Below are 23,736 nucleotides of genomic sequence, written 5' to 3' on the forward strand. Positions count from 1 at the left end.
AACAATTGCACTGCTAGAAATGTGAGGGAATGACACCAACTGTAATTGGAAAAAAAGAGGAAAAAGCAGAGCTATGTCAAGATCCAATAGATGTTTCCCCTTGTGCTGCCCCCTGAGCTCAAGATGTGTATAATGCAGTGTTCTCAGACATACTTACAAAGCTCTTGCCAGCAAGGCTGGCTCAGTAGCGTGTTCACAAGCAAAAGGTTACGTATGTTGGACAGCTGTGGGTTTGAGCAGATAGATACATAAAGCTCAAGTGCTACAGTAATCATAATAATCAGTGGTAATGTACAGCCTGCTTTTTATTGGGTGAACTGATGCTGAGCGCAGACTGAAAGGATATGTTTACGGGAACACCCACCCTAGCTGGGCTGTTGGCCGCATTATTCCCTATAATAGTTTTGCAGAGGTCTAGCATACACCTACATAGTGGGATGTATGTGTACGTATATTTATGCAACCCTACAATTTCAGATTTCTTCTAAATTCTGAACTTTAATATTTTTTCTAGACTCTGATCTTGATTAGCAGAGTAAAGCTTTTGCTAATTTAACAGAGAAAATAACTTTTCCATCAATCATTTGCAAAGAACAGAACAGGTATTTCCATTTAATTGTGCAGCAGTGCAGTAGGTGTGCATCCAGCCATTTAAGTCAGTTTGTGCAGGAAGCATGTTTCATGTATCCCACACACAACACTCTGCATAACACTACAGCTTTGGAAACCACACCTAAAGTCAATGACTGCACTCTGCAGGGTTTATTAATACCATCTCAGAAAGTGAGAGGGTGCTCTGGCCTTAGCAAGAGCTCTCTATAATTGTTCCAAGTACTTCAGGTCCAGGAATCAATGTTCGGAGCCTTTTCTCAGTGTATGACATTCATCCTGCTGACACTCAAGTAGCACGCTGCTTAAGGACAGCTGGGGCACATCTATATTTGTTCCATTGCTCATTGCTGGCATGTCCCTATCTGAGCAAAGAGGCGGTCTAGGGTTACAGCAATGTTTTCCAACTGCAGTCATATGAAAGTGGCAGCGAATTGATTTCGTGTGAATTAATTTTTACTAGGGGAAATAAATGTGAAGTTTGATGCCATCTGAGCTATCAGAAGAATTTATGATGTCTTAAAATAGAAGGCAAGTTTTTAGGTAGTAACATTCTTTGTTATATATTTTTGATAACTGCTGGTTACTGACTTGAACATTCTTCACTGTAATTGTATCTGTGCCTGTAAACTGAGCAATCATCTGAAAATCTTATTTAGGCAGCAGGGTTCCAGAGGAGCTTAATTATGCTAATTTTAATTTATGTAATTTCATTTCATTTTAGTGGGAAAATATTTGTTAATTCACTTCTCTAGTTAGTAGTAGCTTCTAAAGCAAGCCTTATTGTTATAATCATGGAGAAAAAAGTTTTCACGGGGGCCAGAGAACATTTCCTGGTATGTGTCAAGACCTTTTCTCTGTATAATATATTAGAATTTGCATGATTTATTTATGCCTCTAGCATAAATACTATTTCTGCTTAACTTCACTGTTTTTGTCTATAGTAAGATATTGCTAGCTGTAGAATCCACACCCATGTCTGCAGTGCTAGAAGATAAACGGAGGACTTCTCTGTGTGTTTTCTTACTGATCGGTACACTGGATGGTTTTCAGCCATTGGTATGAAACCAGAGAGTGGGAAGTTTCTTAGCATTTTTCACCAGTTTGAGAAGTTGCTTTCTAATAATTAATTGACTGTATTAACTTTGTTAGCTAAGTAATCCTAGCTAAGTAATCAGGAATAGTGGTAACATACTGATGACATTGTTTTGATAGCAAGTACTCAGAACTACAAAGACCATAAAAGGTAGTTTGAAAGCAAAGCTTATGTAAAAGCTTCTGCAGAAGCTCTGATAACCTTGATTTCTGGCTGACCTTTTGGATTATTTTTTTTTGTGAGAAAGTGGTTTTAAAGCTTTCATATACTTCACTTAACTAAGACTAGATGTAACTAGACATAGATTAATATTCAGCTGAAATCTTTCCATGAACTCTTTTGCCTGTAGTAGTAAGCTGCTGATGAAATTGACCTGACTAGTTTTGTGGTATGATTTTGTTTGTGCTGGTGGACAGTGGAGGGCTGCAGGGACTTCACAGCTCTGACTGAGAACTGCCTCTGTACTCATTTTATTTCATGTGCTGTTGTTAATAGAGGCTGGGTGGAAAGAGTGGGGTTGGGGAGTCAGCATTAAAATTGCCTTGCATCTTTAAGGTTCATGCATGTGCATCTACTTTATCATATACCTTTGCATTTTGCATCCATGTGCTTTTCATACCTCCCACATTGCACAGAATGGACAAAGTGTGCAAGCTCCAGGTCAGAATAGACTTCTCTCAGTTCAGGGGTCAGTGACTCACCTTGCTTCCATGTTACTGTATGCTTTATCATGGAGATTATCATTGATCTTTTTTCTGAGCTTCATTTATGTTAAAACATGTATTTTCACAGCACCTGAGAACCCCCAAAGGGCAGTCTGTTCCTTGTTTTATAGAAAGGACCCAATACCTGCACTGATAGTAATGTTAAAAGAAACCTCAGGTTTCAATATCAAGAATGGCAACTTGAAAAATTCAGAACAGGATTTTTCAGTACATTTCCTAGTGTGTTATGTGGCATCAGTGGTCACAAGAGAGGATATCCTGCAGTATTGCCTAACTAATGGTTCAGAAAAAGGACTTGAGAGCATCTGAAGGGTGGGCAGACTTCAAACCAGGCCATCTCCAATTGTACAGAACAGCGCTAAATGTGCTTGAAGCACAATTTCACTGTTGAGCCAAGAACAAGAGTACCCCACACTTTGGAAATCAGACATCAGGGTCACAGATGAGCCACTCAGAAAACACAGGATGCATGCTAGAGAAAGCTCTCTGCTTTGCTTTGCATGGAGGTGAGAAAAAACAAGCTACCTGTAGCTTCCGTTCAGAAGCTTCACTTAGTACATAAAGCTGCTGGCTTTGGACTTTCCCATGTTTACCTCCAGGCCCTGAGTAGTCCTCACCAAACTTACTCCATCCTATATTTTTAAACAAGAAAATCTCATGCTTGATATCTGAGTATGTAGCTAAGGATCTTTCTTATCTTTTACAGAACTGAGACTTGTCATCTCACAAGCCTCACTGAGGATACCAATGTCATCCAGATCTGGCAGCAGAAGAGAGTATGAAACTAGTGACCAGTTGACTGGTCGTTCAGCAGCCCCAGCAGTCCCAGAGTCTAGTGAGATTGAGGCTGGAGGCTTGATATTTTATCACATGGATCTGTATGGCTCAAAGGAGAGGTTTGATATCTTTCCTGAAGAGTTATCTGCTCAAGGAGAAAGATCTCTGGGGGATACAAGAAGGGAATCTGCACTGAGTAGTGAAAAAATTCAGCACTCGCAAGAAGCTGGATATGACTTGGAAAAGGAGGTTGCAGAATTGGCTAAGATGTATGGACTTGATGAGGACAGAGAAAAAGAGCTTGAGCTTCTTGGGGGACATCCGGAGATGGCGAAGAGCAGATGGCCATCTGCTCACACAGAAAAAGCAAGATCACAAGGCTCTGTGTATAATGCATCAAAAAGCAGCTCTTCAGTGAAAGATCAAAGTCTAAGCACAAAGCAATGGGGACTTCCTGGTGAGGCTTCTCAAGATGAAGATGAGAGCAAAGCCAGAGCAGAAGATGATGCTGAGAGTCCCATACGGTCCGGAGAGGGGCTTAGCAGCAGTGGCATTTCAGATGAGTGGAACAGTCAGGCTGTCAGTGAGGAGGAGGAATCAGGGGATGTTTTTTGTTCTACCTGCAAGATACCAATCCGAGCTTTTGACAAACTGTTTGGTGAGCACAAGGATCATGAGGTGATTAAGCTCCCCAATGCCATGGAAAGCGAAAAGGTAAGAGTAATACAAGTGTACTGCAGTGCCTCTATAACAGAGTTCAGACATACTAAGAACCACACTGGGTGTTTTGGTAGGAGGAGATTCATAAAAACATGTGCAAGTTGGAAGAGCAGATTGCTCAGATGGAAAACTTTGCCAGTCACTTGGAGGAAATCTTCATCACTGTAGAGGTAAGTCTTATTTTCTCAAGCTAACAGTGGTACTGGGTTTAAAAACGTTTTGACAGTCATAGTGTTGTTAATGAGGTGAGTAGTTAACAGAGCACAGAGTTACCTTGGGGTTTGCCTAGACTGAGGTACTTATGAAAATTCATCCTAATGATTTTTTTTAACTGGGCTGGTGAAACCATACATAGCATTTGCACAGACACTTGCATTCAGAAATAAAGGGACTCCTGCTCAGGTTAACCTAGTTTTAAGTGGCCAAGGACCTGTGATTCAGATAGTCCATCCACAGCCTACCCCTTGCATTCACTTAGTTTCATTTACAGATGCCAGGTATAGGCAAACCCTTGGAGCACCTGCACTGATCTACATGTCAGGGGTTGTGCTCCTGCTCCATTGATGTAAACTTGGTACCAGGGGAAGGGTCCCAGCTGGAAGCAAGTCAAACAAGCAGTAACTCAAGGCACCTACTGTCTTTTTTCTGCTACATGTGGCACAGGACATTGGTGTCTGAGCAGTAGGCAGCTGCTGGCAATAAAGCTTTGCCTGCTCCTTAAATCTTTCTTCCTAATGCTTTCTCCAGCACTATTAGCTGCTCAACTCCCCCAGTGAGAATCTGCGGATATCTCATGGAAGGATGTGCTTGACTGTGTTGGTGGAAATACTTGGGAAATATGGCAAGGGTATATCCATGGTTGTGCTCCCTTGAGCTTACAAGTTGCCTTGTATCATTTTTTTAATTATCATTTCTGATGCTGTTATGCTTGGAACCAAATCCAACACCCTCTTGTGCCTCAGTGGGGGGTGAATGACTAGAATAAACCCCTAAAAATGTAAATCAGTCAAATTACAGCTTCTGTGCACTGGCATTACCTTCCTGACAAGGAGGATTTTTGGCAGTAAATTTTTTCTCAGGCCTGACACCAATGAACAAACCCCCAAATGCCTTTCAGGAAAACTTTGGGAGGCAGGAGGAGAACTTTGAGGTGCATTACAATGATGCAGTGCAAGTGCTTGCTCAGAAGTATGAAGAACAGTTGGAAGCACTGGGGGAAGAAAAGAGGCAGAAGCTGGAAGCATTATATGGGCAGCTGGTCAGCTGTGGGGAACATCTTGACACCTGCAAGGAGCTGACAGACACAACCCAGGAGCTTTACCTGGAAAACAACAAAGCCAATTTTATGAAGGTAATGAACTTCAACTGGCAAGGCTAATTGCTAATTGCTCTTTGCTAGAGCAGCTGCAAAGCCACAAGTGGCTTTATTGCTAAAGGGCATTTGGGGTGCCTGATCCATGGTGCTGTCATTTCTCCAGGTGCTTGGTATGATGGCATTGACTTAGTGGGGCAACACAATGGGACCAAAATGCAGAAGCAGCGGCAGAAGTTTGTAATGTGGATGCTCAATGATTTGTGAGCTTCACTGGGGTTCAGAGATAAGATATCTCACTAAAAAGCTTATCTCAGGATACTCTGGAGGCATTTAGTGTTCATTGCCTCCTGCAGGCTTTGCTCTCTTGCTCTATTCTAGGCTCACAGCAGGCAGGCTGATGCAACCACTTTAAAAGATGTTTCTTGCTCATTTTGTTGGAAAGCTCAGTTGAACAGGAGGCTTCGAACTAAACACATAAGGAGCTCCTGCAAAGTGATGGGTGAATCTCACTGTTGAGGAGGTTCAAGAAGTTATTTTCCTTTAGCAGGTAGAAAAATAATTGGGGGAAAAAAATAGAAGAATTTTCACTGCTGATGAGTGATTGCTCTAATGTGAGCTGTCCTGTGACTCAGGTGGGTGGGAGTTTTTCTGTAGCACAGCCACAATAACTCCTGAACCAGACAGTAAAACCAGTCTTCTACCACCTCCAGTCTGCTCTAGCAGATCAGTTTGCTGTGTCACTCCATCCTGCTGAGCTCTTCATAGGAGCTGACTTTTCCCATTCCTCTGCATCTTTGGAATAACCTTTTCTCCTTATTTTCTCCTTAGCTCATAAACAGTTTAACATCACCCCTAGGAACCATTACTCCCCAAGAAGTGAATAGTTCTTGGTCATGAGCCCTCAGATGCTTAGGTTTCTCCAGGGATGATACATCTATCTTCCAATAACAGTCACTGCTCAGATGCAGATAACTTAACTAAACTCTTTTCCCCAGCTGTTGGTTTTGTTTGTGAAGGGTCTGTTGACACTTTGGACAACTGAGGAAGGATACAGCTCAGATGGGTAGACACTGGGCACTGCCTGATACTGCATGTTATCTTACTGTAAATTCAGCCAAGATCTGTCCATGGGAATGGACAATTAGGCACAGCTTTGTTCTCAGGGCTGGGTGAGAGCCAGTTCATTCACTCTGAGGGCAGCATTTGGGACAATTCATGTAAGACAGATCAACAGCATGATGTAGTCTGACTCTGGACTAATGCAAGAAATGTATCTTTTCTATCTTTAACATATTTTCTCTCTTTTTTTCTACAGGCAGCAATAACCATGGTTGACAGGTAGTATCACAGTCTGGGATTTTATGTCACATTTCTTCCTGCTAATGGGACCTGTTATTGGAGACACTTGCATGTTCTGGACTCTGTTCAGGCACACAAATGTTACTTAAGCTACTGGAGCTATTGAAATCTTTAGTATTTCTGGTTTAAACTGCAGCAGGAAAAGTTGCTTTAAGAAGCTTAACACTCAAAAATAGTTTCAAGCTAATTTGAAAAAAAAAAAAACCAACAAAAAACAAAACCCAAAAAGAGAGTAAGGGCATGAATAAATCACTGTTTTTAGCTTAGTCATGAGGAACTAATTTCAGTGGCTGCAATTGCTAAAGATCTTGAAAGAAATGCTCTGGATACAAATCTGACTAAAACTGAGCTCCCTAAATAGATTAGTAACAGGCTTATTTATGCATTAATATAGAGGGATAGAAAGTCAAGCTGTGGGAGCTCAAAAGATACTGAAAGATCTTAGAGCAATTGGAAGAAGTCTTAAGCACACTAAATCAAGTGAAGAAATATACATTTAAATTGACTTTCATCATTTATGAAAACAGAGAAAAGATAGCCCTTTGTTTCAAATTTACAGCACCTCGAATTGAGAGATCCTGAATTAATAATGGTGTTGTAAATTCAAAATAATGAAAGTCATGGAGCTAATGACTTGCTTCCCGTAGAGGGGTGCTGGGGAAGTCTCACTTGCTTGGTGGAAGCACAAAGGCCATGGGAGACTGAGCTTTGTACAACTATGACAACATGATTTTAAGGAAATAGTTAATTTAGAGTTTGCTGTCTCCTCTTACCAATAGGTATCATAGAAGGGTATCTCCAACCATACATATTAGACATATTTTTTTCCCTTACAATTGCAGGCTGGAAGAATTCTTAAAAAAAGAAGTGGATTTAGAGCTTTCAACAGTGCCAGACTTTGAAGAGCGGGTCATAGATTTCTCTGAAGTTGAGCAACTAATGAACTCCATTAATATTATTCCAGGTACTCTTCCAGCTGATCATTATTTCACACCTATTTACATTTAATTAAGAATATGTATTAAACACAATTCCATTACTTATTTGAAAAGAGAACTGCAAAAGCTGAATTAGCATCTGTTTTTCCCTCCAGATTTGTTTATTTATATAGAGAGAGACACTGGAATCTATTTTTGGATTCCCCACTCCCCCCAGTTTATTTTCAATATAAAATTACCAAAACTGCCAAGTTTGGCCTTCCCTGCTTTTGCTGAATGATTTCCTAGAAGACTCACAAAGACTACCCCTTCTGTTGAGGACTGTTGAGGCATGCTTTGTTGCTGATAACTTGTCTTGTAGTTGCTTGAATAAAGTATAGGACACCAGACTGCTTTAAATAACCTGCACAGCTTCTCTAGATAACCAGATTTCAGTGGCTTGTTCCTCTGCTATTTAGCAAACATTTTTCCTATTATCCACAGGAAACAGAGCAAAATCCAAACATATTTCTAATAACTAAAAAATAAAATTACAAAAGATTTTAGATCTTTTACAGCACACCACAACTGGTCAGAAACAACAATATGCAACTTTTATGCCCTTCCATTGTGTTTTCTTAAAGTAAAATAGCATTTGCTGCTTTGTTGCTTGTGCTGATGACCCCTTATTATACAGCTTTTCCCTCATCTTTCCTCCACAGGCTCCTCAGCCCCTGGGCTGGTACACAGCAGTGCTGTGCACATCAGATGTTGCTCTGCAGCATACAGCAGTATTCAGAGGCAGGGGAGGTCAAGAGAAGGATTTGGCTGAGGCTTATGTATTTAATTGTTTTGATTTGAAACAAGACTAATTCATACACCAGTGACCTGATTATTACCTACAAGTATTTACAGGGTCAGCTCCTCACTTTTCTCCATGTGGGAGCAATATGACCCTATTCAATGCCTAGGCTTTGTGCAAACAGCTTTGTGAGAGGAGAGGTGTTTGCCTGTGAACAGATCATGCTTATACATTCAAAACCTGTCCTGTTTTCCCCTCTGCAGCTCCTTGTGCCCCTGTGATCAATCCCCAGGCTCCCAGTGCAGCAACTGGCACCTCACTGAGAGTTTGCTGGAGCCTCTTCTCAGATGACACTGTCGAGTGCTATCAACTGTGCTATAAAATGGTGAACAATGAGAGGTGCAGTGATGAACAACCAGGTAAGGAGGCCTGGACCCAAAGGGACATCTCAGCTCTCCACTGGCAAAACCAGATGCTTCCAAAGTGCCTCTGGACTTGCTGTGGCAACCGGTACACTTTCTGTTCACCCTCTCCAACACCAAACCTGTCATACCTGCCAGCATGTTTCCTCCTTCTGGCTCTATCACTCTTCCCCTGCCAGGTTTGCCATGCTGCCAGCTGCAGCAGGACCCAGCACAGGAACAAAGACACAATGGGGCAGTAGCTGGAATAACAAGAGGGGGAAGGGGACAGTGGGTAGAGCCAGTCTCAACAGTAGTATTTCCTTTCCTGGAGGGTGGGCAGTGTGTTAGACACATATGTGCTGCATCCACTGCAAAGCACAGTATTTTTAGAGAGCAAATCATCACATTATCAGCATGTCACTGAAACCCCCACAGTCATTCTACAGTTTATCTCAGTGCTAATAATAGGCTGTAACTCCCCATCACCCACACACAGAGAAAAAGAACCACAGACCATCCTAAAATGCCCCACTTTTTGTTGTGACAAAAACGCCTTTGCTAATAATAATCTTGTAGACTGAAAGCACCCAGTCACTTCAGCAAAAGTGGAAGCCAGCTGAGTGCCAGATGGCCAGTTCAGAAAGAAAATCTCATTAATGCATATAAATGTCTCAAAGCTGGGTGCCAAGAAGATGGTGCTAGACTCTTCAGTGGTGACCAGTGACAGGATAAGGAGCAATGAGGAGCATAAACTAAAACACAAGAAATGTCATCTAAACATAAGGAAGAACTTCTTTATGTTGAGGGCGGCAGAGCACTGGAACAGGCTGCCCAGGGGTTCATGGAGCCTCCCTCTCTGGAGATATTCAAACCCCACCTGGATGTGTTCCTGTGTAACCTGCTCTGGGTGGCCCTGCCTTGGCAGGGGGGTGTGACTGGATGATCTCCAGAGGTCCCTTCCTAATGATTCTGTGAAAAGCAGAACCTGTTCAAATTTATGATGAAGAATGAGAGATTAGTGGTGAAATAATTTCAGCTCTTGTCCTGCTGCTGGTATGGGATGAGCTGAGCTGAGCTGAGCTGAGCTGACCAGAGCAGAGCAGAGCAGAGCAGACCAGACAGCATCCCTGCAGTAGGAACATGCAGGGTCTTTTTAGAAGAAGATCCAGTGCCAGGTGGGTGACCTTTCTTTCTGGGTTTTCTTGGGTTTTTCCTCTCTGAATGATGTGGCTCCTTCAGAAGCTGCTGTGTTATCTGATTTATGTCTCCTTAGGGGAAGGCATGGTGAAGCAGCCTGACAGCTAATCGAAGGGTATGGAACACAAGGAGCTTTCTTGAACTCAGCAGACAAAACAATGCACCTCAACTCCATTATTTGAGGCAGCTTTGGGAAGGAATGGGTAACTCTGTAAAAGCACTGTAAATGTGGTGTTTTTATCATTTCAGAGCATACTCTGAAAGTCAAAGAAACATACTGCACCATTACTAACCTGCTGCCAAATACACAGTATGAATTTTGGGTCAGTGCTTTAAATGCCTCTGGTATCAGTCCACCAAGTGAAAGAACAGTTTATGTAACAGGTAAAAATACTTCATTCATACAGTTATGCAACCTTCATAGTGAAATTCACAGTCATCTCTGAATTTTATGCCAGTAATTCTTTCTCAGCACTTTGTTTCTTCTGATGCAAGTCTATTGACTGCATGGGAATTTCCTACTTTTATTTTAGAGCCTATCAGGCTTATTTTCCCTGTTTTAGAATAGAAGAAACAGAAGCACAAAATAACTTATTTAAATACAAGCATGTAGAAGAGCTGGAAATATGGCTGAAGTCTCCCAGTTCTGCCAGGTGAATGCCAGCTCTCCTTTTCTTGGCCTGTAGGTATTTTGTGGATTCACCTGCTATGCTGCCCTTTGTAACTGCAGTTCAGTCAAGCACATTTTGTGAAATCCTGACATAGAGAGGTCATAGTGAGACCTTCAAGGACCCATTCCAGATGTCTTTGACATCTTGGAGAAGAGAGGCACGCTTATGACAGAGATAAAAGCAATCGTAGAAAGATAATGATTCTGTAATCAGGCTTGATCTATGTTACTTCTCTTAATTAATTCTCTTTGGGACCTCTATAGTCCAAATTAACTCTTTAAATAGTACTGTTATTGCCCTGCCTGCTGTTTATTGTCCATTGGAGAAACAGGTTTCTAACTGTATTAGTTACTATGAGTTCACAACTTTTTTCTATCTTTTAAGTTGTCAAAGCATGTTTGTTGCAAACATCTTCAAGCAACAGTTTAGAATTGTTCTTTTGACTACTTTTTAGCTCCTTCACCACCTACCATAAAGAGTAACAAGATTAGAAGTTGTGAAAACGCAGCACTGGTATGCTGGGAATCTGGAGATATTAACCCTGTTGATTCCTACACAGTTGAGTTGTCCAAGCTGGCAGATGAGGAAAACGGTGATACTATTACTGAGTGAGTCGCTATTCTATCTAGTCAATGACCTGGAGAGATTAAACCATTTCAAGTCAGGTGGCATCAGATAGCATTAAGAAAGGATGCACGATCCTTTGATGAATCTACCTTTACAAACATTCCTCTTAATAAAACTAATTGTGTAAATGTAAATTACTGTACGGGGAATGGGAAAAGGGCAGAAGCAAATGTAAAAACCTGCACAGTCTGTCACAGACTGTCTGATTCTCCCAATGCTGACAACTGTACAAGGTAAAGTGTTGTTGATGGGTTACAAGAGAAGCCGATCATGTAATTTTTTCTTTGTTGTTCAGAAAAATAACCACAAAGGCTGAACTTTGTTCTCTACCCTCTCATTTTCCATGGATTTATTTTCTGTAGATCAATTGTGGGGATTCCTAACTGCGAAGTCCTAATTCACCTCCAGCCAACACAAAGCTATCACATCTATGTTAGAGCCCTAAACGTGGGTGGTTCCAGTGAAAGAAGTGACCCTGTCCTGATACATACCACAGGTACTGTACAGTGCAGGACAACTCCAGCAGCCTGTTGTAGCATCTGTTACCAACACAAAGATTCCTGCTGGCTTCAGTGGCCTCTGGATCAGGTCCTAATGTCTTACATCTAACTACATATCTGATAAACTTTTAGGAAGCAAAAATCCCTCTTTTTGTAACAATAAGCGCATTGCTTTAGCTCTGTAATTTAAAATTATTTCTGTCCAGTATACTTGATACTTGAAATTCTAAACATTTTAAATGATACTGAATTCTAAACATTTTAAAAGACAGCATCAACCCAACATCCCAAAGATGTTGCCAGCTTGCTAAATACTGAGCCACCAGTGAAGAAAGTTTTAAAGCAGTTTTACTTCAGAGATTACCTTATCATGATCCTGCTGTTGGAAAGCATGGCAGACACAGTCAGCATTTTCTAGAGTCATTTAGATATGCGGAATCTTCCTCTGTATCTATTAACATCTTCAGTATGGCTGGAGAAGCTATTAGGGCTGTTCCCCTTTATTCACTAGGAAAAAGGTAGTCCAGCTTTTAGCTGGAAGCTTTGCTTTAGTAACCGACGTAGCATTTTCAACTCTGCTCTCAGTACCACACCGAGCAAGATTTAACCTTCCCCCCCAAAGGGAAGTTGGAAGCTCTTTCCCCTCCCAACCATCTAATCAAAGCTTATTTTAATGACTTATAGGTAGACACCTATTTTCACCTTCACCACTGCAACTTCACTGGGGTGTCTCAAACCTCCCACATCACTCACAGGTGGTTAACCTGGGTCTCTTCTGCCCTTACCTTCAGTAATTTGTGAATTGTGCTTTTTCAGCAAGCTGGCTGCGCACCCATTGATCTGCAAAAAGCCACATTTCAGTAAGAAACCTGCCTGCCACACAGCAGTGACACCACTGAAAAAGAAACGGTCATTCTTAAATCCCTGGAGAGGAAGTCTGTCATTGTGTTACCATTGTTTGTGTGTTTTTCAACTGCTTAAATCAAATCAATATTTGAAATTGCCAATTCTGCTTGCCCAGCATGTGTTTGTTTTCAGCAGCACATGGCTGTAATTGCCCTGTCATTGTTTGTATTGTATTTGCATTGAAGTAACTTGCAGTTTGATTATAATGATTTCATTTGGGATTAGCATGGAAAGATTTATCTTCTCTGAGTCTACATTATGCAAACGACTAATGCAAATTGACCTGTCTGCTGCAAGCACTCACCTCCAACACTGGGAATGACCTTTGATTCGTACTGGGGTGGATACACAAACACCAACTACAAACACCAGCTGTGACGTACATGGCAGGGCATCAGACTGCAGTGCGTCAGACCTGCTTTGTGAGCTCTCCAAACAGGGAGAGGCAGAAGGACTTTCATCCTGGGCTGTCTTAGGTCACTTACTCACCTCTCTGAGGGCTGATCTGGTTAGGGGTGCTGAAGCATGAGGCATGCTGCATGTGGCACCTTTGTAGAGAACCTTCTCTTCAAACTGTGCCCAGAATTTTTGTGGAAGAGTGAGGCCACTGAGAGGTCTTTAAGCTCCTTTTGCTTTCAGTGATTACTTAATCTCTGAGGAATATGACTTGAAACTGGACAGTTTGAGGGACAAACCCTCATCTTTGAATAGCTATTTTCTGTGCAATGCCTGCAGCTTTGGGTTCCAAACCAGGTTAAGGCCTTTTTCTGCTTTTCACAAGGCTGCAACTAAACAGTGTTAAGCTGTAAACCACCCATTTATTTGAAAAACTCCAAATGGACAACTCTGTCTTCTCAATGTCAGCCACAGGTTCTCTCCAGAACACTGGTTAATCCTTCTGTGGACCCCCAATGACATTTCACCACACTCTTGCTGCAAACCACAATGCCATAACAGAGTTGCTGGAGTTATCCTCATGCATTCTCTCTTGCAGGCACGTACTTCTGCCTTAATGAGGACACAGCCCACCCTTTGCTGGCGATTCTAGATGATGGATTTACAATTGCATGCGATGAACTGGAAAACCCAGAGTGTGATCTGCCCATCTATGATAACAGCTTTACAAGGTAAGCCGAAGAACTTCAGTTGCAACTAATGCATGTGGCTTGTGGCTGCTTCACCTATGACACACCCCTGCACTGAATTTAAATCCACTGGAAAGGTTTACTGGTATTGCAGCTCTCCTTACCTTCAAGCCACACGCCAACCAAGTCACACTTCCAGACTGTATATGTGTGTGTATAATGTATAGTGTTTTATCCATCTTGGTTTTTGGATAAGTGGTTATAATTGTCTTCAGTTTTAGACTACTGCAAACACCTTTATCTGTCCTTTAAAAATATGGATTAGTCATCTTTTATAAAATCAGGTTTATTTTAAGGTATTTCAAGTTGGGCTCCTAAGGTAAGTTTGAAATGTCAGGCTTTCCCATGAGTCCTCAAAGAGTAAAACCTTGCATCCATTTCTTCAGGCCCCATAGTTTCACTGGGTTTATTGCTCCTGGGCACCATTACTGAACTCCATCTGGCTTGCTGCTTTTTTCTGAGAATTTCTAGGGTGACTAATACATACAATTTACAACATCTCCCTTTGCACGATGTGTGCACCGATCTCTGTTAAATTCCAAAGCTTTCTTCTCATTTAATTCTTTACAGAGCCCAGAACCTCTAGAAAAACGTTACATACACAATAAAAAAAACAGTCAAACTTCAGATACTCTTAATATAGCACTTGTGGGATTAAAAAAAAAAAAAAAAGCATAATTATTAGGCTCTGTTTTAATTCCAGTGATCAGCACTTGCACACTTCCAAGACTTAAGGAGCTGCTCCTCTCTGCTGGCTGTTGCTCCCTCTCTCCTGCCCCTTCTCTGCAAGCTGCCACAGTGATAGAGCTTTGCACATCATGTGCAGGGGGCTCTGCCCATCTTTCCTTGGTGTCATTTTCACATGTGGTTTTATATAGCTCTGTCCAATGGAAATCACCAAACATTCATCTTACGTAAAACTTGTTCACTACAGCAAATACTACACAGTGGGCAAAATACCCTACTGGTGCTCTGGGCACCAGACCCTCTTTGAAAGAGGCTTTTACAGTTCCAAGCACAGTTGATCCGTTTGGATTTTTTAAATAAATGCAAGGAAGTGTCTAATGGGGCTTTTGGCAGCTGTCATTGATTCTTTAAGTTTAAATCTCAATCTCTGTCTAGCTGCTCTTTGAAACTTAAGCATCACTTGGAAGTTAATGCAAGTTCATGAAGAGGATTACAGATGCAGCCAGCCACAACTACACACAAATCTGCTTACACGTTAGGCACATTGAGCTGATGTTGAACAGGTATTTAAGTGCCAAAGCAAATGGTATGGAAAGGACTGAAATCTGAATACTTACCTCTTGCTGAAAGATCTAGCTGATACTATTTGGGCCAGCAGATTTTACTTTCAAAAAAAGAATTAGGCACTTTGCCATTGAAATGAGATTTAGCTTGCTGAAACGTGTTTCACAACATATAACCAGGACAGGCATTTGCGACCACAGAATGATACAAACCCACAACTTAGTCCCATGGTGGAAAAGCAATGTTACTAGAAGACGTGGTAGAAAAGAGCCAGGAGGCAGATGATTCTCTTCATTAAAGTCATGATGATAAGCCGAAATAGGATTTCATCCCACTTCCACAGGGTGCTTTTATGTTTCACATAAACAGCCAGAGCTGGCACTCATCTCATTTTGAACTCTGAGGCCGAGTTTTTGATGCCACTGTGAACTTTCAGAAGCCTCTTTTATACAAAGATACTGTGAAAAAAGAAAGAAGAAAAAGCTCCCAAGCTGAAAGGACCAACACTCACACTACAAGGAAATTATATTGCAAACCCTTTTGAAGTTTTTGTGATCTCCAGAAGGCTGATGTGTTTCCTAACCACAGCAGCTCCTATGGTCTGACTCAGGCTTGCCTTCGCGGCTTTGCAGTTCTCATTACTATGGTAATGTTTTGTTCACAGATGTTTACCCATCCATTTTGCATCATTCCTTTTCCTTCTCAAGCTGTAGCAACACAGCCTGAGTCCTGATTTCAGCAGCCCTTAAGGTATTCCCAAGATATCTATGTGCACTTGCAGTGAACTGTACATTTGCTTTAAGGGATTGCTGGTGAGGTGGCACAGAGTACAGCTATCTTGCTGTGCATGCCTATGCTTACACATCAGGCCCTCTAAAAGCTGAGTGCAGCTCTTTCTCAGCATTACCTAGAGGTAGATGAGCTCAGTGTCTGCCAGCAACATCCTTTGCCTTTGTAATTTACAACATTATAGCCTACCACAGAAACATACAGGTTGTGTGTGTGTGACCCCCTCATTCAAAACTGAAGGTGTGTTTTGAAACCTACTATCCCTGCGATGCAGCAGTGACAGCTAATACACTGTGTACTTTTCCTGAGACAAGTGGGGGTGTAGTCTTAGAGGATTCACGTTGCTCTCTGAACTCCAGTTACAGTGTTTCAGAAGCATTTGGCAGGGGTTATTTTGCCCAACTTTCTTGCTTCCGAACCACAAAACTTCCCACAGGTGAAAACAGGGCAGGTGTCACAAGGAAACGTGCAGGCTGTGTGTCAGGTCTTCAGCACGCAGAGTCCCTGCCACATTGCTGTCTGTCTCCCACAGGTGCATTGGGATCCTAGGCAGTCTGATTCCATTTCCAGGAAAGCATTATTGGGAGGTAGAAGTTGAGGAAGATACAGAGTACAGAATCGGCGTGGCTTTTGAAAACACTCCAAGACATGGTTATCTGGGGGCAAACAACTCGTCCTGGTGCATGAGGCATATTATCACACCATCAAGGTAAGGGCTATGGAAGCTGCAGTTCTCCTAGAGGAACATCCCCTAGCTGTACACCTGCAGGTAGAGCAGCAGAGCTCCTACTTGCAGGGGGCAGCCAGAGATTTTATATCAAAGCCCAGATTGAACACTTAATGAGAGGCCTCTGACATTCCACCACTGGCACTGTGAACAGCTGTTGGAAGGGTACTGGAACCTTTCAGCAAATCTTCCTGCTTAATGACATTCTCACATTGAAATAGGGAGTCCCAGAACTAACCTGAATAAAATCTGCATTACAGAAGTGAGCTGTAAAGGCCTTGTTTTAGGTCACCGAAACCCCAGTGGGAAGACAGAGAGTAACACATCCACATAACCTATCAAACTATGTTATCTGGCTAAACCCAGTTGTATCCACTCTCCTACCTGTCGAAGCACCCAGCAGCCATACCTGCATGCAGAAATGCCAGCTCCCCTCTGCCAGCTGAACCTGCTGGCTTTTCCCCAGGTACCTTTATACCAGCATGATGTCCTTTGACTCCCCCTGTGAGGTTTGGGCACCCTTCAAGGCATCCAGGAGCAAGAAACAGGTCACACCCACAGGCATCCCTGAGGGTTGCCCATTGTCTGCCTGAATGGCTTACTGCTCAGCCAGGAGTGGCCAGGGTGCTGCTGGGCCCCCTTGGATACCACCTGAGTGCCCCAGCACACATAGTCAGTAAAGGTTAAGGGTGACACAGCACAGCCCAAATCTGCCTGTCCTCTGCTTGCTGGCACACAGGGAAGATTTAGATGCTCCAGTTGGCTGGAGCACACACTCCTCCCCAGGTGCCTGCTGCATAGGCAGTCAACAGCAGTGCGGGCACTCACCTCCCACACAGCCACAAAGGCTGCTTAATGAGGGAGACCAAACCCACTAAAGCTAATGACTCCCACATACACTGCAGGCAGGCTATTTGGTTTCCTTGCTACATTGAGCTAAGAAGGACATTGAAACTCTCATTCTTCTGAAGGTCTTCATGGACTTCAGACAGAAAAGGGAGCTGGGGCATTGCTCAGTTTGAGTCATTGCCATACCCATTTTCACAGGGAAGTCTCAGGTTTGAATGGTGTAGGTGGAGGAGACAGTGAAGAAGCTGGGCCTTATGAAATACCAGATAACTTACCACTTCAACTGAATAAATCTTTCCATTTCTGCACAGAAAGGCTCATGGTTCCCATAGAAATCACGTATCTTGTTTGCAGCGTGCCACACTAGGGAGAATTGTTTGAGTAACTGTTAAAGGACCCCAGCATTGCTTGAACAGAGACCACATAGGGAAGAGGGCTCTCTGCATGACAAAACTGCATCTTCCTGGCCTCCAATAACCCACAGTCCAGGAATCACAATTAAAAGATGTCCCCCTCTAGTAAATGAACTCGAATACTGGAACTTCCCCACCAACACTGCCCAGGCTGAGGAGGAATGTCTTGTAGGAAAAGCAGCCGGAAATGTCATTTAGACAGTGGGATTTGACAAATGATGCCCCATAGCCTGGAGGATGCCAGCCACACCACTGCATCAGGCAGCCTCTGACCAAGGGATTGCACTTTCTTACAGCTGCAGGAAAGGTTGGCAGGAAAGAGACTCAGTACCACAGGGGAACCCACGGGTAGCACAGCAGGGCCTGAAGGACAGGACTGAGCAGTCTCAGCAGGTCCCTGGCTGGGAGGGCCTACAGCTATCCTGGGGCAAGGTGAGGAGAAGGCAAGTGTTGTTCTGGGGCAAGCTGAATTGGCAGGAAGCGTGCTTTGAAGACACCTATATGTGCACAAAGCACTTGCCTTTGAGAGCAGCCAGGGTGCCCTCCGGTTTTTTTGACTTCAATTTCTTGCCTACAGGCACAAATACGAATTCCTACACAGTGGGATGACACCAGACATCAGAATTACTCTCCCCCCTAAAAGGATTGGCATCTTGCTGGACTATGAGAACTGCAGACTGTCATTTTTCAACGCAGATATTGCTCAGCACCTGTACACATTCAACACAGACTTCCATCATTACGTTCACCCCTGCTTTGCTTTGGAAACACCGGGTATCTTACGGATACGTACTGGAATTGCAGTACCCCCACGGACTGCTCTCCCATAACCTCCATTCTACAGCTACCATACCTACATTTAACCTGCAGCAAGCAATGTCCTCTTCAAGCAGTAACTGCTCCATTACACTCCCTATAAACCAGCTATCTCCCAAGAAAGAGGAAAGCGACCATAACCCACACCAGCTGCCAGGCCCTTACAATTTCTGCCCTCCTGGGACAGGACCTTAGTCAAAAACCATTATGGTCACAATTCCATCAGCATCCCAGAATTCTCCAGTTGGAAATGGATATCATCCTTCTCAGAGGGGACACTGTCACCATGCAGCAATGGCAGCTGGATCAGTGGTTCCCCCAGTGCTCATCTGATGCCCAGCAAACCCCCCTCCTCCAGAGCATTCATTAATTCCACTCTTGTGTTTGCTGAAGAGCTAAAAATTCAAAGAAAACCAAAAATAGCAAAAGGCATAATCACAGTACAGCTGCTAGACGGAGCTGAAAATAACCATGAAGCTGATTCACAATCAAGTAGTCTTGTTGCTACATGAAGTCTGTGACACAAGATAACCAAATACACCTCCCCTGTGTGTGAACTGTTAGTGCCTACCATGCACAGGGAGGCTTTTTGACAAGCACTGGTCTCAAGTAATAAAAAGACATTTTTACAGAATGCCCACACCTCTACTTCATTCACAAAACCGAGGCCTTCTGCAGTGCTGCTCTGCCCCTGCAGAGAAACCTAAAGCATCATTTTTAGCTGGTTCTTTCTGCCTATGCTCACCTCCACTTGGGTGTATTCTCCACACTCACAGATCTGTTCTCCTCCTCAGTGCTGAAGAATTCTCACCCCAATGCTGCACCCTTGAAGCTTTGGGTGTCCCGTGGGGTCTGGAAGCTCCGGCCCAGCACACAGCTGAAATGTCCTTGCTTAGGCTTCACTTCCAGACAGCAGACAATCAGACAGGCTTGTCTAGCTCTAAACAGCCTCATTCATCTATGTCAAAATTACCCGAATTCAATCAAGAGTCATTAACAAAGAAGCTTTTCCACAGATTTATTGCATATTCATTACAAAAATCATTGGTTCAAGTTTCCGTTCTAGGGCATGGCTGGGCACAAGCAGCAGCCTCTACAATATATAAGGTCTCTACCAATAAACACAGCCTGGTAACTGAGATTTGATGTAGAGCTCTGTGCCATAAGCTCATCTGTGCTTCCTCAAATAGCCTCATAAAACCAGGAGCTGAACATGCATTATGCAGTGATCAGTGCTGTCTTCTCTGGTCTATGCGTTTGTTTCACAAGCCTCAAAAAAAGATGGGTTTAGTGACGCTGAGCTAGGCAAGTACAGGGTCATTTCCTAAGTCTACTAGAATTCAGAGATTTCCAGGGTTGTTCTGGTCAGTGTCAGACCCCCTCTAAGGCAGGCCACAGACTGCAGCTGCACTGGCTTTTGGTCACAACACCTGGTGTCTACCAGAAACGGGTGATTCCACCAGCAACCACCACTGATGCAGTGGGCACTGCTGACAGTGGCAAGGCTGTACTAGAGAACAGCAGGTGAAGCATACAGCTCCTCTGCCAGGGACTGCAGTGGTGAAAAAGCTTCATTCTTTGCTTAAAAATGTATGCCTTGATTCAGAGTCCAGCTCTGACCCACTGGAACACATTTTACCTTTATCCGCCCAAAACTAAGTACCAAACAGGTATCTGAAAGAGTAAGATACACAAGTATCAGAGCAGAGGTAGGAAGATGTCTGACCCTTCCAACAAGCATTTAGAGGTGAACCCAACAATTCTGATGGAAGCAGATGTTCTACTGTGAGCAATACCACCACCTCCACTGGGACTTCACAACTCTCTCGCTGGACTGCTGCAAGGACAGATTTTCTGAGCTGAATGTGAGGTGCTTGGACACACTTGGGAGTGGAACTACAGGTACCAAACAGCTCTGTCATTACATTACCAGCTTGATGAATCTGCTGGAGAACACAGGCCTGAAGGCTGAGCATGGAGCAGCTGTCTCAGCAGAACATGGCCCAGTGCTCACCACCTGCCATGGTATGGGACAGCAAAGGCAGAACAGGACTATCTGAAAAAGCAACAAATAAATAGTAATTGGCTACTAGGTTGAAAACAATAAGGGAATGAGTTGACATGTTTCAGTTTAATATATGCTTCACCTGTCAGCAGTAACCCACACATTTCCTCCCTTAGGAATACCACCCCAGTCACTTAAATATTTATACAACAAAGGAAAAGGCATGAATAGCCTTATTTTTTTAAAACCAGCTGTCACTGCATTGTAAATAAATCCTTTACAGGGAAGCCACCATTTCCACTACCAAGTCTGTTGATCATACCAGTACACTCAGGCTGGGCATTCACATCGACCTCAACTTTCTGTGTAGTCCACCAGACAGGGTAAGTGTTGTCCATTTCTGAGTAAAGGCCACACCTGCACAGACCTGAAAGCTGTACCTAACAGTAAAAGGAGATGTTCCTACTGAAGCTAAACTACTTCTCATCTCTGGCCTGTCTACAGGAACTCTGGCTCACTGCTGAAGTAGATCATGTGAAAGCACAACAGCAGTTAAAAATGAGTTGTCCTTGTCTCTGACAGCAAGTTATGTGCTGCAAGATGCCTTTTTCCTGGTACCTGTTGGTATTTTTCTTCTTCTTGCTTTTCACTGTGTGCATTTACTAGTACATGCACCCCCTGCAGGGATTACAGCAGCAGGAACTGCTCAAGGCCAGGATAGCCCAAATCAGCTAACCAGGGACTTTGTGAGGGCTGGCTGCCAAAGGCCCTTGGACTTAGAAGGATTTACCCTCAAACTCCTTTTAAGTGGGCAAAAAGGATCACTTTTTCCAATCCGTTTCTGTTCCCGCTTGGTTTAAAATACACGTTGTGGCCACCGGAGGGCATCACACGAAACCTTTCCGCAAGGCTGCACGGGTTATCGGGTTTACATAAACCGTGGGGCTGAACAGATGGGTACAGCTTCCAAACCGGTTACCGTAATCCTTCAGCGTGTCCAGCGTCGCTCCTCAACCAGTCCTGGAGCCGGGAACAAAGGGACCCACGGGACTGTGAGCGAAAACACGCAGGTTAAACATTGTCACAGCACAGATAGAACAGGCAACCCAACAGCCCTGAAATTTGGCGTATTGTGTTCAATTCAAACCAGACACACTATTTTCTACAGAAATACCCGAGCTGCAACCTGCTCCCTCTAGTTACCGTTAAAACCTTGTAGGTAGACGAAGTAGGCCCTGACTTTCTCTCACAGGCAGGCCTTGTTCCTCTACCATTTAATTTAGGAGGATAGTATCAGTGGAGTCAATATAAGTCACTGGCTCCACTTTCTTAGTCCTCCGGCTATCTCCTCAAGGAACTCCTGGGCAGTCTCAGGGACCGACCAAGAGCGGGGTCTTCAGCTACTTCCTAAACCCATGGCATTCCCTCCTCACGCAGCGCTTACCTGCGCCCTGGGAGCTCCACGCCCGAGGCACATGGCGACAGATCCTGCAGGGCCCCACAGACACGCGGCAGCCGCGGGCAGAAACCGAGCCGCGCCTCCTCCCCACCGGAGCGGGTGTCCGCGCTTGGCCCGGCCCTGCTCAAGGCCATATTACCACCGGCACGGCCGCCTTTACGTGACCTGCGAGCGGAGCGAGTGCTGAGGCCGCCCCCAGGCACCACGTGGCGCTGCTGCGGTCCCGCGGGGGGCTCCGCCGGTCGCCGGTCTCTGTCCACGGGCAGAGCGGAGGAAGCGCTGCACTGCGTGGGGCCGCGGGCAGCCGCCACCGCCACGAGAGCTCCCCTTGTGCTGCCGCCATTTCCTGCGGGCGGAGGTCGCCGGGCCGAGCCCCGCCCCGTGTCGCTGGGAGAGGCCGCCCAGAGCCGCTTCCTGCCCGGGTGCGGCGGGGCCGGCTCTTCCGCTGCTGCAATAGACGCGACCTGACGGCCGGGTGGCTTTTGTTTTACCCGGAGTGGGGAGCCCTGTCCCCGGGAAACGGCGGGTGTGGAGGCGGACGGGGCCGGCGGGAGTTGCCGGGGCTGCGGATGAGGAGGGAGCTGGCTCGGGACGGCACAGGAAGCGCGGCCGAGGGGCTGGGTCAGCAACGGGGTGTTCGCCAGAGCAGTAACGGACTCGAGCCCGAGTCCCCGCGCACGGCACCCGCCTGTCGGCTGGGCAGCGGCTGCTCTGGCCATAGCTGGTTGCGTCCCGCAGCCCTCCCAAACGCCACCATCATGTGCAATACGTGCTTCTCTTGTCTGCCTCCTTCCGTAACAAGTGCTCGATCCTGCAGATTTAAGCATGTGAATAATGACATCGTGATACCAGAGCTGGTGAGACACGCCGTTCTGGGCTCTGCTCGGGGCACAGCTCTGACATGGCTGAATGGGAGCCACCATATCGAAGCAGGAAGGGCCACAAAAAAGCTGCGAGTTAGCTCAGTCCCTGGGGTCCACAGCTCCCAAAATCACCTGCGTGGGCACCCATCTCCCAGACTGGGACAAAAGTAGCCTGTGGATGCCTCTGCTCAGCGCTATTTGCAGCCAGTTGGACTCATGCACTTCTCTCAACCTTTAAACCCAATTCCCTATGTTCCATCTAAAGTGCTGGAAAACGCATGGTCAGGATGTACCCGGGGCCACCCAGCACCTCCTGCCCTGTCCTATGCCCATGCTGACCTGAAAGCTTCAGCTCGGATGCAGGAATAAACCTATTTATTGTGCCTGTGCAGGTAGAGTCATATATATTGGATATATTTAACAGCCTATGCAATACACACTTCATGAAATGAGTATACAATGGCTTTGCCATTTATAATTGAGTTTAAAAAGCTTTCTTGTAGCAAGAGTCAGTAGCAGCCCTGCTTGCCTTCACTCCTGGGGTGTGGCTGTTTCTGCCACCAGGAAAGCGCCTGGTACCTTTAGTACCAAGTACTAGTAAAGCACCTGGTACCTTTAGTACCAAGTACTAGTAAAGCACCTGGTACCTTTAGTACCAAGTACTAGTAAAGCACGTGGTACCTTTAGTACCAAGTACTAGTAAAGCACCTGGTACCTTTAGTACGGGCCTAGGCCTTGGGAAAACTTGAATATCCTGTGAATAAATCATTTCAGATCTTAGAGGTGAAACGATT

The 23,736-nt window shown here is 44.5% G+C and overlaps 1 protein-coding gene and 1 non-coding gene across 4 annotated transcripts; one reads left to right on the forward strand and one right to left on the reverse strand.

Moving 5' to 3' along the window:
- The first annotated feature begins 1,023 nt into the window (after positions 1-1,023).
- On the forward strand, positions 1,024-18,792 carry FSD2 (fibronectin type III and SPRY domain containing 2). Of its 3 annotated transcripts, none has more exons than XM_061347308.1 (13): positions 1,024-1,152; positions 3,137-3,921; positions 4,002-4,097; positions 5,045-5,278; positions 6,558-6,580; positions 7,444-7,565; positions 8,584-8,739; positions 10,171-10,305; positions 11,047-11,200; positions 11,582-11,715; positions 13,620-13,752; positions 16,343-16,519; positions 18,377-18,792. In XM_061347308.1, the coding sequence occupies exons 2-13, from the start codon at positions 3,178-3,180 to the stop codon at positions 18,627-18,629; spliced, it is 2,361 nt and encodes a 786-aa protein (XP_061203292.1). In that variant the 5' UTR covers positions 1,024-1,152; positions 3,137-3,177; the 3' UTR covers positions 18,630-18,792. The 3 variants fall into 3 exon arrangements, with proteins under 3 accessions (XP_061203292.1, XP_061203293.1, XP_061203291.1); XM_061347307.1 differs by lacking the exon at positions 1,024-1,152 and adding an exon at positions 1,189-1,445; XM_061347309.1 differs by lacking the exons at positions 1,024-1,152; positions 10,171-10,305; positions 11,047-11,200; positions 11,582-11,715 and adding an exon at positions 1,186-1,445.
- Positions 18,793-21,831: 3,039 nt separating this feature from the next.
- LOC133209216 (small Cajal body-specific RNA 15) lies at positions 21,832-21,961 on the reverse strand. Its single transcript, XR_009724637.1, has one exon. It is a non-coding gene; the product is annotated as a small Cajal body-specific RNA 15 (non-coding RNA).
- Positions 21,962-23,736: the final 1,775 nt, after the last annotated feature.

This window comes from Neopsephotus bourkii, unplaced genomic scaffold, assembly GCF_033783945.1.
Source record: "Neopsephotus bourkii isolate Nb327-2 ecotype Australia unplaced genomic scaffold, CSIRO-AGI_Nbou_v1 NB_318, whole genome shotgun sequence".
In the NCBI taxonomy this organism is placed as follows: domain Eukaryota; kingdom Metazoa; phylum Chordata; class Aves; order Psittaciformes; family Psittacidae; genus Neopsephotus; species Neopsephotus bourkii.